Raw genomic sequence first — 14,299 nt, forward strand, 5'->3', positions numbered from 1 at the left:
TTCAGTCTTGACTGAAATTTGCAGCTGCACACATGGACAAGTCAAGTCTGCTTCTGGAGGGGAAAAAATGTGGTTAGAGGGGACAAACCACCTGTCATTGTAGCACTACCAGGCTACAATGACAGGTATGTTTTGAGGAGTAAAGATAAGTAAGATATGGTTTAAAGATAAGGTTTTCAAGCCCGATGACTGTATGAGGACTGCATGCAAAGTGGAGAACACAACTAGACATATATAAAGATAAACCTTTCCATGATGACAGTTCTAAGCATTTATATGCTAATTGTCACATTAAGGAGAAATAATGAGCATATTTATTTCTATTCACTGTAAAATCAATACATTTATCTGCTCAGTTAGTGATAAAATAACAATGTAAAAAGCCTCAGCTGGCCATGAAACTGCCAGTCAATTATCCAAATTACATTTGAGCCTCTAAAAATGGGAAATTATGCACAAAAAATATTTGTAAGTCCTAAAAGTGTCATGAATCAGCAATCTCCCACATTCATAACGTGTGACTAACCCGACTATAAGCACAGGCGTGACGTCACCCCAGTGGAGAGTGAGCGCGAGCCGCTCCCCATTCCTGAGCAGGTGCAGGTGATTGCTACCTGAACCGTGAGACCGATCCTCTATCAGGGAGATCCACACTTAAACTACCGCTCCCTTCCCCTCACACCGATCTGTGATAGCTGGGCGTGTGTTCAGGTCAAAGACCGCCACCGTCCCAAACTGGGAAAAATAAATGCGCTTGTATTTAATGGGATGTGGATCATAAAGACAGGAGGACGGATTCTCTAAACTATTTCCTTGTTTATTCCTGACAAAAACAATGACCGACTGTGATTGACGAAAGTACCATGGAGATCCAAAAGAGGTTTTCTGCCTGTTGGGACAGTTTTTTGGGGTGTTTTCAAAAAAAGGACCCCTCTGGAGACGAGACCGACCGTGGGGAAAAATCGACGGTTATTAAAAACTTGAGCGCTTCTGACAAAGACGAACCGAGCTTTCATTCAACAAGAATTTTACCGCCGCTGCCACCAGCTGATGTGGAGTATTATGTCGCCCTGTATGATTACTCTGCTCGCACAGAAGAGGATCTTAGCTTCAACACCGGGGATACTTTAGAGGCCCTGGACAAAAGTGCCGGTGATTGGTGGTTCGCTAAAGCCCTCACCGGGGTGTCAGCCTCTAAACAAGGATACATCCCTGCTAACTATGTGGCGCCTGTGGAGAGCATTAATGCCGAACCGTAAGTATAGCTCTTGTATGAAGTATCATGCGAAGTCTTCTTTATATAATTTATCAAACTTAACCATTAAAAAATGTGTTTTATTTGAATCCCAAGCTGAAGGTTTTTATTTTATTTTATTTTGTTTGTTTTTTGAGGGGGGCAGCCATTTTTGTTTTGTTTGGGAATGGAAGAACAACTTGAAAAACGAGTTAACATTTTTTTGTTATCAATTACAGGTCAAAGTAAATGCACATATTTTTTGAGAGTTTAAATAATCTAGAGAGGGAAAAATAGGCAATAATACTACAAAATAGATATTTATTTCCTTTCCAAGGAAAGTGAAGTCAAATTGTATCCACACAGTCATATTCTTCTACTTACAGAAGGGTTACATACAGCAGGAATTTTCATCATAGAGTAATCCTCTCATATCAGTTGTGTCGACAATGACAACAAAAAGTGAAACTTTATCTTTAATCTAACACTTAAAATGTTTGTATATAGGTATAGATATATAGATATGGATATAGATATATATATTTCTTTTTTAAAAATGTATTTATTAATGCTAAATAACTGCAACAAATGGTCATCGACGGTCATCAACGGAATAGGTTTGTGTGAGGAGGAAGCTAATCTTAAATTACTTTGTCATTTAAATTTCCTTGAAGGGATTTCTTCCAATAAAACCTGTATTAACTTAACTGGTAGTAACAACAAAAAAGAACATACTTCCTGAAGCTGAATGGTAAATACAGTGTTGTAAAGACAATGTCGTTAGAGTTCACTCTCAATTCTAAAGTGACAGAATGTAGAAGATGCAGAAGTACCTCAAAAACCTCTAAATTCTTTTGAAGTGCTTGAGCCTGTGATTTAAGTGTTTTACTGTTCTATTTCTGCCTGAGATTGACCTTTTTAAAATATTTGAATAGTCAGTCATGTCCCACGGGTAAAAGGCTCTAAAATGTAACAGCGTGTTTTCCTTATCCCTAAAGTCTTTGCTGAAACTAGTTAATCATTCATCTTGAGACCAGGAAATGCTGGGAAAGCTTTACAGGTTAATGATTCCTGTTGAAGGTAGAGATCATAAACAAGAACCAGAACCACACATTAAAGCCACATTGCTGGCATTTCATGCCATTTAACTCTAGTGTTGAGAATAAAGACAGAATTGGTTTGTCATAAATTCAGCTTCAGGTATCAGTATCCTGTGTAGGGTACGGTACTATAGAGCAACCAATCCAGTACTTTGACCTGTACCTTTTTCTTTACTGCCATGTGTAGCTTAGTTGTTGGAAAAAAGATGACGTCACACAAATTCCTAACTAATAATGGCAGGGTTTTTTTTGTTTGTTTGTTTGTTTTGTTACAAGAATAAACCCAGTTCAAGAGGTAATCAGTCTTGGCATTATTTGTGTCATAGTTTGTCCAGTTGCAAACCTAATAGATAGGCAGACCTGTTCCATAATGCAATTACACAATGAATTATCCAGTCTGCCACATTGTGTACCTGCAGGAAAGCTGTTATCTGTAAATAACTAATGGAAAATTAAAAGTCAGGCCTTGTGAGTTCAGAACAAGTCAACAAAACTTGTAGTGTGTAATTTAATTGTCAGTTTAATCATATCTAGATTAACCACATAAAATAATCTGGCTCAAATGTAACGTGGACTGGTAGAGAGCCTCGACTATAAGCAGTGATTAAGAAGAGATGGTTGTTGTAATAGTAGAAATCAAGTTTTACACAGCAGAATCTACTACCAGTACTTTAGTAAAAATGGAAACATACAGCACTCTGAACATTATATTCAGGATATAGTGCCAGTTTAGATCAGTCATCTGAAGATTCTTTCTAAAGACTCTGCAATTTTAGAGAGAGAATCCTATCGATGAGATGATCTCCAGTGACCAGCTCTTTTGTTTTAATAATGGAAAACGGTGTCACAGCTCAATCAGTCAGTTTTATGACTCAATATTCCCGCAGGTACATTTGTTCCAATATAGACAGTGTAGTTTATGATTAAAAACACAATTATCAGGTGTAGATGAGGACACAATTATTGCCCTCCTATGAAAAATTCTTTTAGGTATTTTCATAAGTGCTTTTAAACAGAGCAATGAATTTTTAGCACCACTTTTCCAAATATCCTAACTTTATTTTGGATACTTACATTATTTCACTTCATGAACAAAATTATTTCACAAAAACTACCAAGGTCAAAATTATTAGAGATTTTCACTGGGATTAAAGCCGGACTTGGAGAGCAAAGGAAGCACTTTCAGTATGGGTATTCTTTCTCCAGCTTTCCTTAGCATACTTAAAATAAAATCCAAATTTATTCATATAGCACATATTAAAACTACAGTGTTGACCATAGTGCTTCACAGTCAGTAAAAGCATGATACAATTAAAACAAACAATAAAAGAGGACAAGAAACAATAGGTAACAACACAGCAAGCTAGACCAGCCAACTAGACAGAATCAAAAGCCAAAGTAAAAAAATAAGTTTTAAGACGTGATTTAAAAGACTGGATAGACTCGGCAGTACGAATATGTACAGGGAGGTTAATCCAGAGTCTAGGTGCCACGGATGCAAAGGCCCGGTCACCTCTCGACTTCAATCGAGACCTAGGTTGTGCTAGGAGCCTGTGATTGGACGATCTAAGTGCTCTGTTGGGATTGTATAAGTGGAGTAGTTCTGAAAGATAACCGGGGGCTAAATTATTCAGAATATTAAAAGTGAACAAAAGAATTTTAAAATCTATGCGATATTTACCAGGGAGCCAACTTCAATCTGAACTGAATATGTCTCTTATAGTTTTTCTTGTTCGGCAACCTCGCAGTCTATTCCCATGGAAGCTTCTAGGGACTATCTTCTCTGAGACTACATTTCCTGACTTGGCTAAATCACTCACTGGCAGGTGTCTTGACAGTTGGTTCTTTTTTTTTTTTTTTTTTTTTTAACACATCTGTCATTAATTTTCTTTGAAATCCTTTGAATTGTACGTCTTCCGGGCCTGTTTGGCACTATGTGGATCTCTTTGAATTTGTTGTTGATTAATCTCACTCTAATTCTCGACAGAGATACTGTATATGTCTGAAGTGTGCGAATACTGGAAAATAACCCTCAGTTTTAACTTGATTTTACAAGCTTTGAGCATTACAAAGGGAAAGCACCCAGATGAGCCAGTCAAGACTCAAAGAGGAAAACGTATTGTGTTTTTGCACTGATGCAAATGTACATTTAATTTAAGCTGCAACTGTGCAGTGACATCATTGTTTTTCTTGGTTTACTCTGCCCATAATGGGAATCTCTGTGTTGTAAATTTTGTACTCTGACAGGTTAAACAAAGTCATAATGTTGTGTAACTATCTAGTTGAAGTATATTTGCCAAAGGAAAAAAGTTTTTTTGTCACAGTAACCTTTCAAAATGTCAGACCATTCAAATACAGATTTGACTTTTTTTACTCTTTCAATTCGATTTTTAAAGTCCAAGTACGCATAAATATCATAGCTTGGTTATAGAAGGGCTACGGTCATTGAAGGACACACACGCACACACAAGGTGAGCCCATGGTGTAGTGGTTAACATGATTCCTGATACTGGTAGATTGCCCATAAGATTTTACTTACTTACTTACTTCTGTCTGTGACCGTTATTTATCTGCTCGGTGTTGGAAAACTTGCAAAGAGTTGACTCTAAAACTTGTCTTGTGATGATTTCTTGGTTTCCTTGGGAAATAAATAACATTAAAACCCAAATAAAATGACAGAAGATATATCTGTGTCAGCAGTTTTTATTTTAAGCATTGACAGTCCAGAAACATGTCTTCCCTGCAACATTGCTAATATGGACATATCCTGCTTCCATTCTGATGTCCAGATGGTATTTCCCTGACACCAAGAGGCTGGATGCTGAGAAGATGCTGATGGCTGGAGGGAACGAGCATGGAGCCTTTCTCGTCAGAAACTGTGAAAGTCAGAAAGGAGACCTCTCACTGTCAGGTAAGCATCAAAGTTAACATCTCTTTTGAAGTCATTGTCATCAAATTAATTTTATAGCTTTTTTGCTTGTGAAAATTAAAGTAGTATAGCCACTTCTTTCAAAATGAGTGAGCAACACAATGCACCCATGCTAATAGTTCTGTGACTCCATAAATTCTGTTCAGTTATTTTTTCACACATGGCCAGGCAGGTTTAAATAGCTTTTCTCCTCTCAATAAATAACATCATCATTTGTGTTTAATTGGGATACCTTTGTCTAATATTAGTTTGATGATGAATGTGACAAATATGCAAAAATAAGACATCAAGAAGGGGGGGGAAATGTTTTAGTAGCACTTGTGTGTAATGTCCTACACAAACTCACCTGAAAAATGGGCTTTTAAACTGTTTTTGTCCATTCTGTGGTATGTGACTCCAAAACCAAACCTTGTGAAATATCTGCCTATTCTTCTATTCCCCGCTCCTCTAACTGGATAAATGACCAGAAGTGTAAAGTTGTTTCCTCTGAAAGTTGGCTAATAAAATTAAATGGGTTACATCCTAAACAGCCCTGCATATTCAGCCATGCCTTGGTTTAAGTCCCTTTTTGGCCAGAGTTTGAGAGACTTTTAGAAGTGATTTAGAACAGTCTCAGTTCTTGCTAGAACTGACTCTAGAGTTTGGAACTGTCGTAACTGATTTTTAGAGTGTTTGTGAATATGGGACCAGGCGGGTCCTATAAATGAAAATGCTTCAAAATGAAATCAGCTAAAGTAATGTGATATTGTAAAAATATATTATTTCTTAGCGATAAAATTTGAATTACTAACCAATAAAACACACTTACTAGCTGCTCACTTTAGTCCACTCAGGGGTTTTCTTGCTACAGTCTTACTTGGTCTGGTAGGAACTGTGACTAGTGACAGCAATCAGCTGTTTGACTTTATTACTTCTTTAACCATAATGCTGTCACATGCATTTTAGGAAGTTCACTTGTGTTTGCTTTTACTGTGGCTTTTTGACTTGTAAAAGTCTTGTGAACCTGTTTAAACATTTATGGGATGCCACAGTGTTTTATTTTAAATGTAGACCGTAAAATATTAAAACAAGACAAAATAAAACCAGAGACCTTATGCGAGAGAATATTTCAAAAAGACATTGACACTGTTACTAAAGGTTGGTCAGCTCTCACATAGCTAACATTCTGTTGTTCCCATACTATTGGATGCGCACTTTCCCTAACACTGCAGCATTGTTTAGTGACTAATGGTTTAAAGGTCAGAAAGTTTAATCGAGGTCTCCACTGCCATAAAAAATAGTAGGATCACTTTATCTCTTTGAGCTCTTATCTGTATTGTTTTCCACTCTGTCCTTGCTCTTTCAAACATTGTTGAATTTTTGCTATATTTGTTTATTAAAGCCAGCTGATAATAGTATTTGCAATCCAAATATTGATGCTGTTTTATAACAGAAATATTTTGCTTACCACTTTTTAAAAAAATGTATTGCTGCTACAAACATAATTATCATTCTTCTGATAAAAATCCTATAACAATAATAATAATAATGATAAAAAATAATAATTTTAAGTAAAGAAATATAAACTAGTTAGTATAGAAAGTCTCATGCATTTCCTGTAAGGGTCATTACATCACCAGTGCGCCAATTTATCTGTCCCATATTACAGACTATGATTCGTTTTGAGAGTAAGAAAGACTAATAAAAGTTTCAGACTTTTATCTTTGATAGTGTTTGAGATGTTCAAATGTTGCCTTATTAACTTATTTTTCAGTGCTTGACAATGGAAGGGTGAAGCATTACAAGCTGAGAAAACTGGACAATGGTCAGTACTATGTGTCAAGGACCAAATCGTTTCAAACACTGAAGGAGTTAGTGGAACATTACTCCCGACAGTCTGATGGCCTCTGTGCACGTCTGGGTGAGCCATGCAAAAAGGTAAAAAACAAACTATGCTGCCACGCACGATGCATAATTTGTATTTATTTATCTAATTAATTAATTAATTTTAAATCTGTGACTCTTTCTGTCTGCAGATAGAAGTTCCACAGACTTATGGTCTGTCCTATAACACAGTGGACCAATGGGAAATTAATCGTAGCTCCATCAAGCTACTGAAAAAGCTTGGAGCGGGACAGTTTGGTGAGGTCTTTGAAGGCATATGGAATGAAACTACATCAGTTGCCGTGAAGACTCTCAAGCCAGGTACACAAAACGACACACACTCAGACATTCTGACCTCGTCAGAATAGGGCTGCTCTTAAAAACTACAAAAAGAGTGATTCACTTAAAGAAACTGTTAATCAGCTGATGAAGTTGTCAAATTATTAAACCAATAATAAGCTATTTATCATTAGCACCTGACTAATGCATGCTTCTAGATACTAGAGCTAATAATGAAAATGGTGTTTACATTGATGGGACATATAATTATGACCTCCTTCCTAAAATTGTGTTGGGACCCTTTTGCTGTCAAAACAGCCCTGAGTGTTCATTCCTTAACCAACTTTTGTTTTATGGCATATTAACCTAAAAGAGGCCACAGCCATCAGGGATTACCATTTCAATTAAAGGGTGTACATGCTCTCAAACAATACTTAGCTAGTTGGTACATGTTAGTAGCACCCACATGCACGGCAGGACCACAGGTTCTCCAAGAGAACATTGCCCAAAGCATCAAACTCTCTCTGCTGGATTGCCATCTTCCCACAGAGAATCCTGGTAAACGACCCACACACACCTGGCTATCCACATGATGTAAAGCAAAATGGGATTTATTAGACCAGGCTGCCTTCTTCCATTCCTCCATGCTCAAGTCCTGATGTTCATGCGCCCATTGTTGGTGCTTTCAGGAGTGTACAGGAGTCAGCATGGAAACTCTCATTGTTCTGCAGCAATGCAGCGCTGTACACAGTAAACTGTGATACGCTGTGCATTCTTGAACCAGCAAACATTTTTTTCAGCAATGTGAGCTATAGTAGCTCGTGATCACACGAGCCAACCTTCGGTCCCACCGTGCATCAGTAAGCTTTTCCAGCCCATGACCCTGGTCACTGGTTCACCACTCGTCTTTCTTTGGACCACTGTTGACTATGAACACTCCAAAAGAGCTCCAAATTATCATTGCTCTGACCAAGCCATATAGAAATCACAATTTGGCTCTTGTCAAACTTGCTCAAATCCTTATGCTTGGCCATTTTTCTGCTTCGAACATATCAAATTTAAGGAAATAATTTTCCTTTGCACCCACTAAAAGGTGCTATGGTGAAGAGATACTCTGTGTTATTCACTTCACTTGCCAGTGCTCATAAAGATATGCCTTTTGTGTTTTTATGTGACTGCTAATTGGTATATTTCCATCTATCTGTCCTTACTGATGGATTATGTTACCAAAGTATTCACTCATCCATCCAAATGATTAAATTCAAGTTTTACAGTGACTTCCATGGCCACAGCTGTATAAAATAAAACATCTGCGTATAAGTACTGCTTCTACAAGTTGGGTGGGCCGATATGATCTTCAACCGTATGAATTGAAAATGGGATATGACTCAAGTTCCTATGCATGAAAGCTTCTTAGAAGATTCCCTTGACATTCCAATTAGCAGTAGGTTTTGCTGGAAAGATGCCCACTTGCACCCAAGTTAAATGTATCTCACAAACAAGTTGTATTTGTTGGCAGAGCAGTTAGCATTGCTGGGTTCAACAAAAATGACCATGTTTCTAAACTGCTTTGAGTGCCAGTATACAACCATACATTCTGTATATCAGCAACAAAAAAAAATGAAATCACTACACACCTCTGACAGGCACCATGGACGCCGAGGACTTCTTGAGAGAGGCTCAGATCATGAAGAGGCTGCGGCACCCCAAGCTGATTCAGCTGTATGCCGTTTGCACCTTGGAGGAGCCCATCTATATAATCACAGAGCTGATGACAAATGGCAGCCTGTTGGAGTACCTTCAAAGTAAGAAAGCCACACTCTTTATTTTGCACCTGTGATTCTGAACATCTTCTGCTTTATGATAGGACCACCGCTACTGCTGCTGTTGTTCTTTAAAAAGTTATCGCCAGTGAGAGGCCATGGTGCCGAGATTTTAATCCTTTAGTAACAGATCAGATGCATTGTGTAAAAAATTTTGAACATACAAAAGAAATATATCACTGTCTTGGATTGTTAGACTTCAAGTTTTTAAAAATCTGGTTAAAGGAAGTAGGTGATGATAGCAATCTTACTGAGGAGTGACTCATTTTGCTCTGCTGTAAATAGACAATTACAAGTTATCTACTGGCCTGTAATATATGGCAGATTGACTCTGTGTTCTTTTGTTTTCATTGATTTAAAGCAGATTAGCAGGAGTCATCTAAGGTTCTAGGGTAGTTAGATGTTTGTAATTATTAGAAATTTTATGTATTTGATAGTTTTGACTGAAGAGATCAGATGTTACTGTAAAGCATATCTCCTATGAGGTAAAGATAACTGAGTGAGCGGTGAAATAGTTGTTGTCATGTTGGTTAATATATCCTGATTTACTGATTTGGTCTATTTGAGCTGCTGGACACGTGAGAGTAATCTGTGTCAAAAAGCACAGTCCTTAAGGCCATTACAGAATACATTTTTTGTGGTTAATTCATCCAAAAAAAATGATTGTGTGGGGAAAAAATTAAGAAGACATCAAGCCAAGATGAGCTAGTCCTGATGTTTCTAAACAAGTAAAGAAATAAACTTATATTCTGGGTTCATCCAGTTCCCCAGCAGCAGAGAAAATTTCATGGTTATATCCAGAAGTTAAAGCTTTATCCAAAATGCTTTTGTATGCATCTATGCTGGGCAGTTTGAGCTCTTGTTGGCAGAGTTGGGGCCACATGTGAGGAGGCGGAGAACTGAAATCATAGAAATTACCACAGAGACACAGTAGTCGGAATGAAGAATTTGTTGACAGACCTAAATAGATACATTCTTTGAGAAGCTAGCATTCTCTACTAACTATACTTGCTTCCTTACCGGCATGCTTCGTTTAAAAAAAAAAAAAAAAAAAGTGTGTGTGTAAGATTGTGACCAGTAACTTGGCTTTCTCTTTGGATTACAGAGGATAAAGGTAGAACACTGCGTATCTCAGATCAAATTGAGATGGCTGCACAGGTGGCGTCAGGCATGGCTTTTCTGGAGTTACAGAACTACATCCACAGAGACCTGGCAGCCAGAAATGTCCTAGTGGGCGAAAACAACATCTGCAAGGTGGCTGACTTTGGCCTGGCCAGAGTTTTCATGGTGAGTGTAAAACTGAAATTGGTATTCTGCGCTTTCATGATGCTGTTCATTCCAGTCATACGTCCTTCAGAAAACCTGCATTCTTTACTAAATGTAATTGCTTGCTTTCAGGCATAACTTGTAAATACTCCTCAAACTAATCCACAGAATCTATTATACTACTGTCAGGCTCACATCACATGTTTGTACTGCAGGAATAAACTGATGTGCTTTGATGATCACTTTTGGCTGGATCTTTGTGCCTTTTTTGCTTGCAGAAAGAAAGCGAAAATGTGTACGAAGCCAAAGAAGGAACTAAATTCCCTGTGAAATGGACCGCTCCAGAGGCCATTCATGAAAACAGGTTCACTATTAAATCTGATGTTTGGTCCTTTGGAATTTTGCTGTATGAGATTGTGACATTTGGCCAGATGCCGTACCCAGGTGAGATTTGATTTCTATCAAATACAAAGATCTAGCAAGAATTCCAGCTTGTAAGATTAGTACTGATGCGAGTCTGTGATTCTTTCAGCAATGACAAACTTTCAGGTGGTCCAGAAACTGGCTGAGGGCTTCAGGATGCAATGCCCTGCAAACTGCCCCAAAGTCTTGTATGATATTATGAAGGACTGCTGGAAGGAAAACGCACAGGACCGGCCTACATTTGAGACCCTGCAGTGGAAGCTGGAGGAATACTTTGAACAGGATGTGACGTCCTATGATGATGCCACTCGTTATTAGCACAACTGCCAGGCTGTGATATTAGTAAAACAAACAAAAACAAAATCTTACAAAATCGTGAATATACTGACTGGCTAATGTAATTTAAAAGGTCTAAATAGGAAAGCAGAATGGAGTTGGTGACAGCACTCATAGTCTTGCTTTGTTTGAAATGAACGCACTCAATTGCATAACATGCGTGTCTAACCTAATTCCTACAGAGCGCTTAACTGGAAGATGCCTTTTTCAGCACAGCATTACGTTGCCCTCGACTAACTGGTTCGGCTTGCTCGAAGAATAGCAAACATTCTTTCCACTAACGACTTGTTGAGCCATTGCATGAAAGGAGTAATGCGTCACGTTCACCTACAAGCTCAATCTGCTGTCTTGGAGAGCAGGCACTGCTGTTTTATCACATTTATTGTTATTTTGGGGTTCTAGGACGACAACCAAACTTGCAGTCACTAATAAGACAAATTAACCAAGCTATTTAACTGCAAGCTTTTCTCTTTAGAAGTTCTAACAGCTGCTACAAAATGGTGACAAATAAAAGGAAGATGGGTGTGGGGGTCCTGGAGATGTGCTGAGAGAAACCTGCTGCATACTCTGTTAAGTCATGTTTCCAAAATAACCACTACTAAAAGTTCTAAATGCAACTATTGTGCTGCATTTAACCATTTGCATAGTCACACATAGCCATGATGGCTGTTATTCTGTTCACACTAAAACCAAATAATGTAAATGGAAGCATAACATTAGCTACTTTAGTCTAGTTTGGTTTATTTATTTTTTCTCCCCCCATAATATACTGTGAATTTTGATCAGCAGCTAGTTGTTGTAGTTGTTAAAGCTACATGTGTGAACAATCAGTTATTTGCATGCACTTTTTTTTTCTCCTTTAAGCACCTACAGTATCACAGTGTCATCACACCTGTCTGCTTCACACTTCTGCTCATTCATTGTACGACGGTTTGATGCTCTGTGACTGAAAAATGTGATTTTTGATTCTGTTCACACTGTTCTCAGATCTGTGGGGTCTTTCTTATTAATGGAAGCTGCGACAACAAAGTGACGGCACAAACATTCAAATTCTTGATGCATTTACTAAACCAGTTAAACTGGTGTTTTAGCTAATGTTGATTTTTTTTTTCTTTTTCAGTGTCATGCACAAATTCTTGTTAATTGTACATTGTAATCTTGTTTTTATATATAATCATATTGTATTTTAACTTAATTATCCTTAAGCCTAATATAATTAAAAGAACTGTATTTAGTATGATTTGCCTGGATTTTTGAAATTTACACTGATAGGAAAACGAAAGTCTGACATCAGAGTAACTCATCTGACACATTAAACCTTTTTTCCCGTGCTTTCGATGCATGGCAGTGATGGTCTCTGGAGTCTGAATGTGTAGTCCTGTCTTCTGTGTCATTGTGTGCTGTGTGCTTTTATTGGTTGGGATTAGCTTTTTTCTTCAAAGAGGTATAAGTTTCCATAACCTATAATAAATACTGTAGAATGGAGGCTTGATGAAAAGGCGTTTGGGCTAATCCAGGTAATGTAAGGGCTAACCCTCGGTTTTTTAGCATTAGAAAGGTGGTTTGCTTCTCAGCAGGATCCATTGCCATATGACATTCAACCCTAGTTTTCTGTACTATGAAGGTCCTTAACTTCAGGTGTAATTATTATTATTATTTAATGAAACAGTGGATTATCAGCCAGCAGGAAATCCTATGCCCTGATGTAAGGGTTATGTTGAAAAGCCTGTTAACTTATGCAGCTTTTTGTTAGTTCTACTTCCTGCATTCCAATAGGATGAACTAGGTGATGGAACTTCAAATGCACAAACACCAATACAGTGATTTTAACATTACTTAAATAACTTGCATAACCACACAGTGTCTTTCTGTTACAGTCACGCTGCTGTTCTAGATAGGAAGATTTGTTTAAAATAAATCTCTTTGTTGCCCGGAGTTTTGTGATTGGTGACATTCTAACAACACCACCCCTTTTATGTGAAAAGGCTGGTTGCTAGTGTATTAAACTGTGGATTAACTTGATCAGCCCTTCTGACATTCGGGTAAATGATAATAAGATATCTTTTGTATGTGAAACTTTGTGGTACAGAGCTCTGCTGTAAGGTTAGTCTCAGGCTGCACTTAATAACAGGACAGAGTGGGTCAACACATCGCAGGTTCTCATTGTGTGGACATTTTATATAACAGGAAGCGCCATTGTTCACGCTGTCTGTTGTCAGTATATATTGTGTTTTATTCATATCCATACTGCCTACCAATTTTTTTACCCTTCAAAAAAAGTTGCAACTTACCTGGAATTCCTTGTCCCATAGATCAATTTGTAAAAACTATTATAGAATAGAGTTGTTAAACAGTTCTCTGTTCAGGGTGCCTCTCACCCTATGACATAGGACATTAACTCTGTAAACCCTGTGGTATGGTGATGCAGTGATTAGCACTGTTACCCCACAGCAAGAAGGTCCTGGGCTCAAATCCAGAGTTGGGGTCTTTCTGTGACAAGTTTTTGTGTTCTACCTGTGTCCAAGACATCCATGGGGCTCCAGCACCCCCTCAACAACCCTGAATTGGCTACGTGGAAGGAGATGGATGGACTCTCTACACCATCTCATGGTACAAAATGGTATTGCACACCGGCTATAGTTCAATTTCAGTAAATAAACTAGTGTATATGAACAAATCTGAATACTGTCAAAAAGTTCATATTTTAAATGATTTAATTAAAAAATGTAAACTAATATTCTTTTTTCATTGTGTATGCAAGTACAAACTGTATAAATACCATGTATCTTAGTCTAATTCAGTACACATAAATGCTGTCATGGGAAAGACTGAGGACTTGGCTTGGAATCAAAGTCCTAGAATCTGGAGGAAGAGTTGAGAAGGACAGAAACCAAGGTGTATGAAGTGCAGTGTCTAGTTCCTGCAGTCTCTGATGATTTGGGTGCCATGTTGTATTCTGAGGTTGGTTGGTCCAAAGTCAATGCAACTGTCTACTTGGAGATTTTAGAGCGCTTCATGTTTCCATTTGGTGATCAACTTTATAAAC

General features: G+C 37.9%; 1 protein-coding gene across 1 annotated transcript; it reads left to right on the forward strand.

Annotated features, from left to right (window-relative positions):
- The first annotated feature begins 610 nt into the window (after nucleotides 1-610).
- On the forward strand, nucleotides 611-12,490 carry frk (fyn-related Src family tyrosine kinase). The gene is made up of 8 exons (XM_085133521.1): nucleotides 611-1,255; nucleotides 5,124-5,245; nucleotides 7,017-7,180; nucleotides 7,279-7,447; nucleotides 9,052-9,210; nucleotides 10,334-10,515; nucleotides 10,773-10,938; nucleotides 11,027-12,490. Exons 1-8 carry the CDS (start codon nucleotides 864-866, stop codon nucleotides 11,233-11,235), a joined length of 1,563 nt encoding a protein of 520 aa, XP_084989647.1. The 5' UTR covers nucleotides 611-863; the 3' UTR covers nucleotides 11,236-12,490.
- The last annotated feature ends 1,809 nt before the right edge of the window (nucleotides 12,491-14,299 follow it).

This window comes from Neolamprologus multifasciatus, chromosome 15 (genome assembly GCF_963576455.1).
Source record: "Neolamprologus multifasciatus chromosome 15, fNeoMul1.2, whole genome shotgun sequence".
Taxonomy (NCBI): Eukaryota; Metazoa; Chordata; class Actinopteri; order Cichliformes; family Cichlidae; genus Neolamprologus; species Neolamprologus multifasciatus.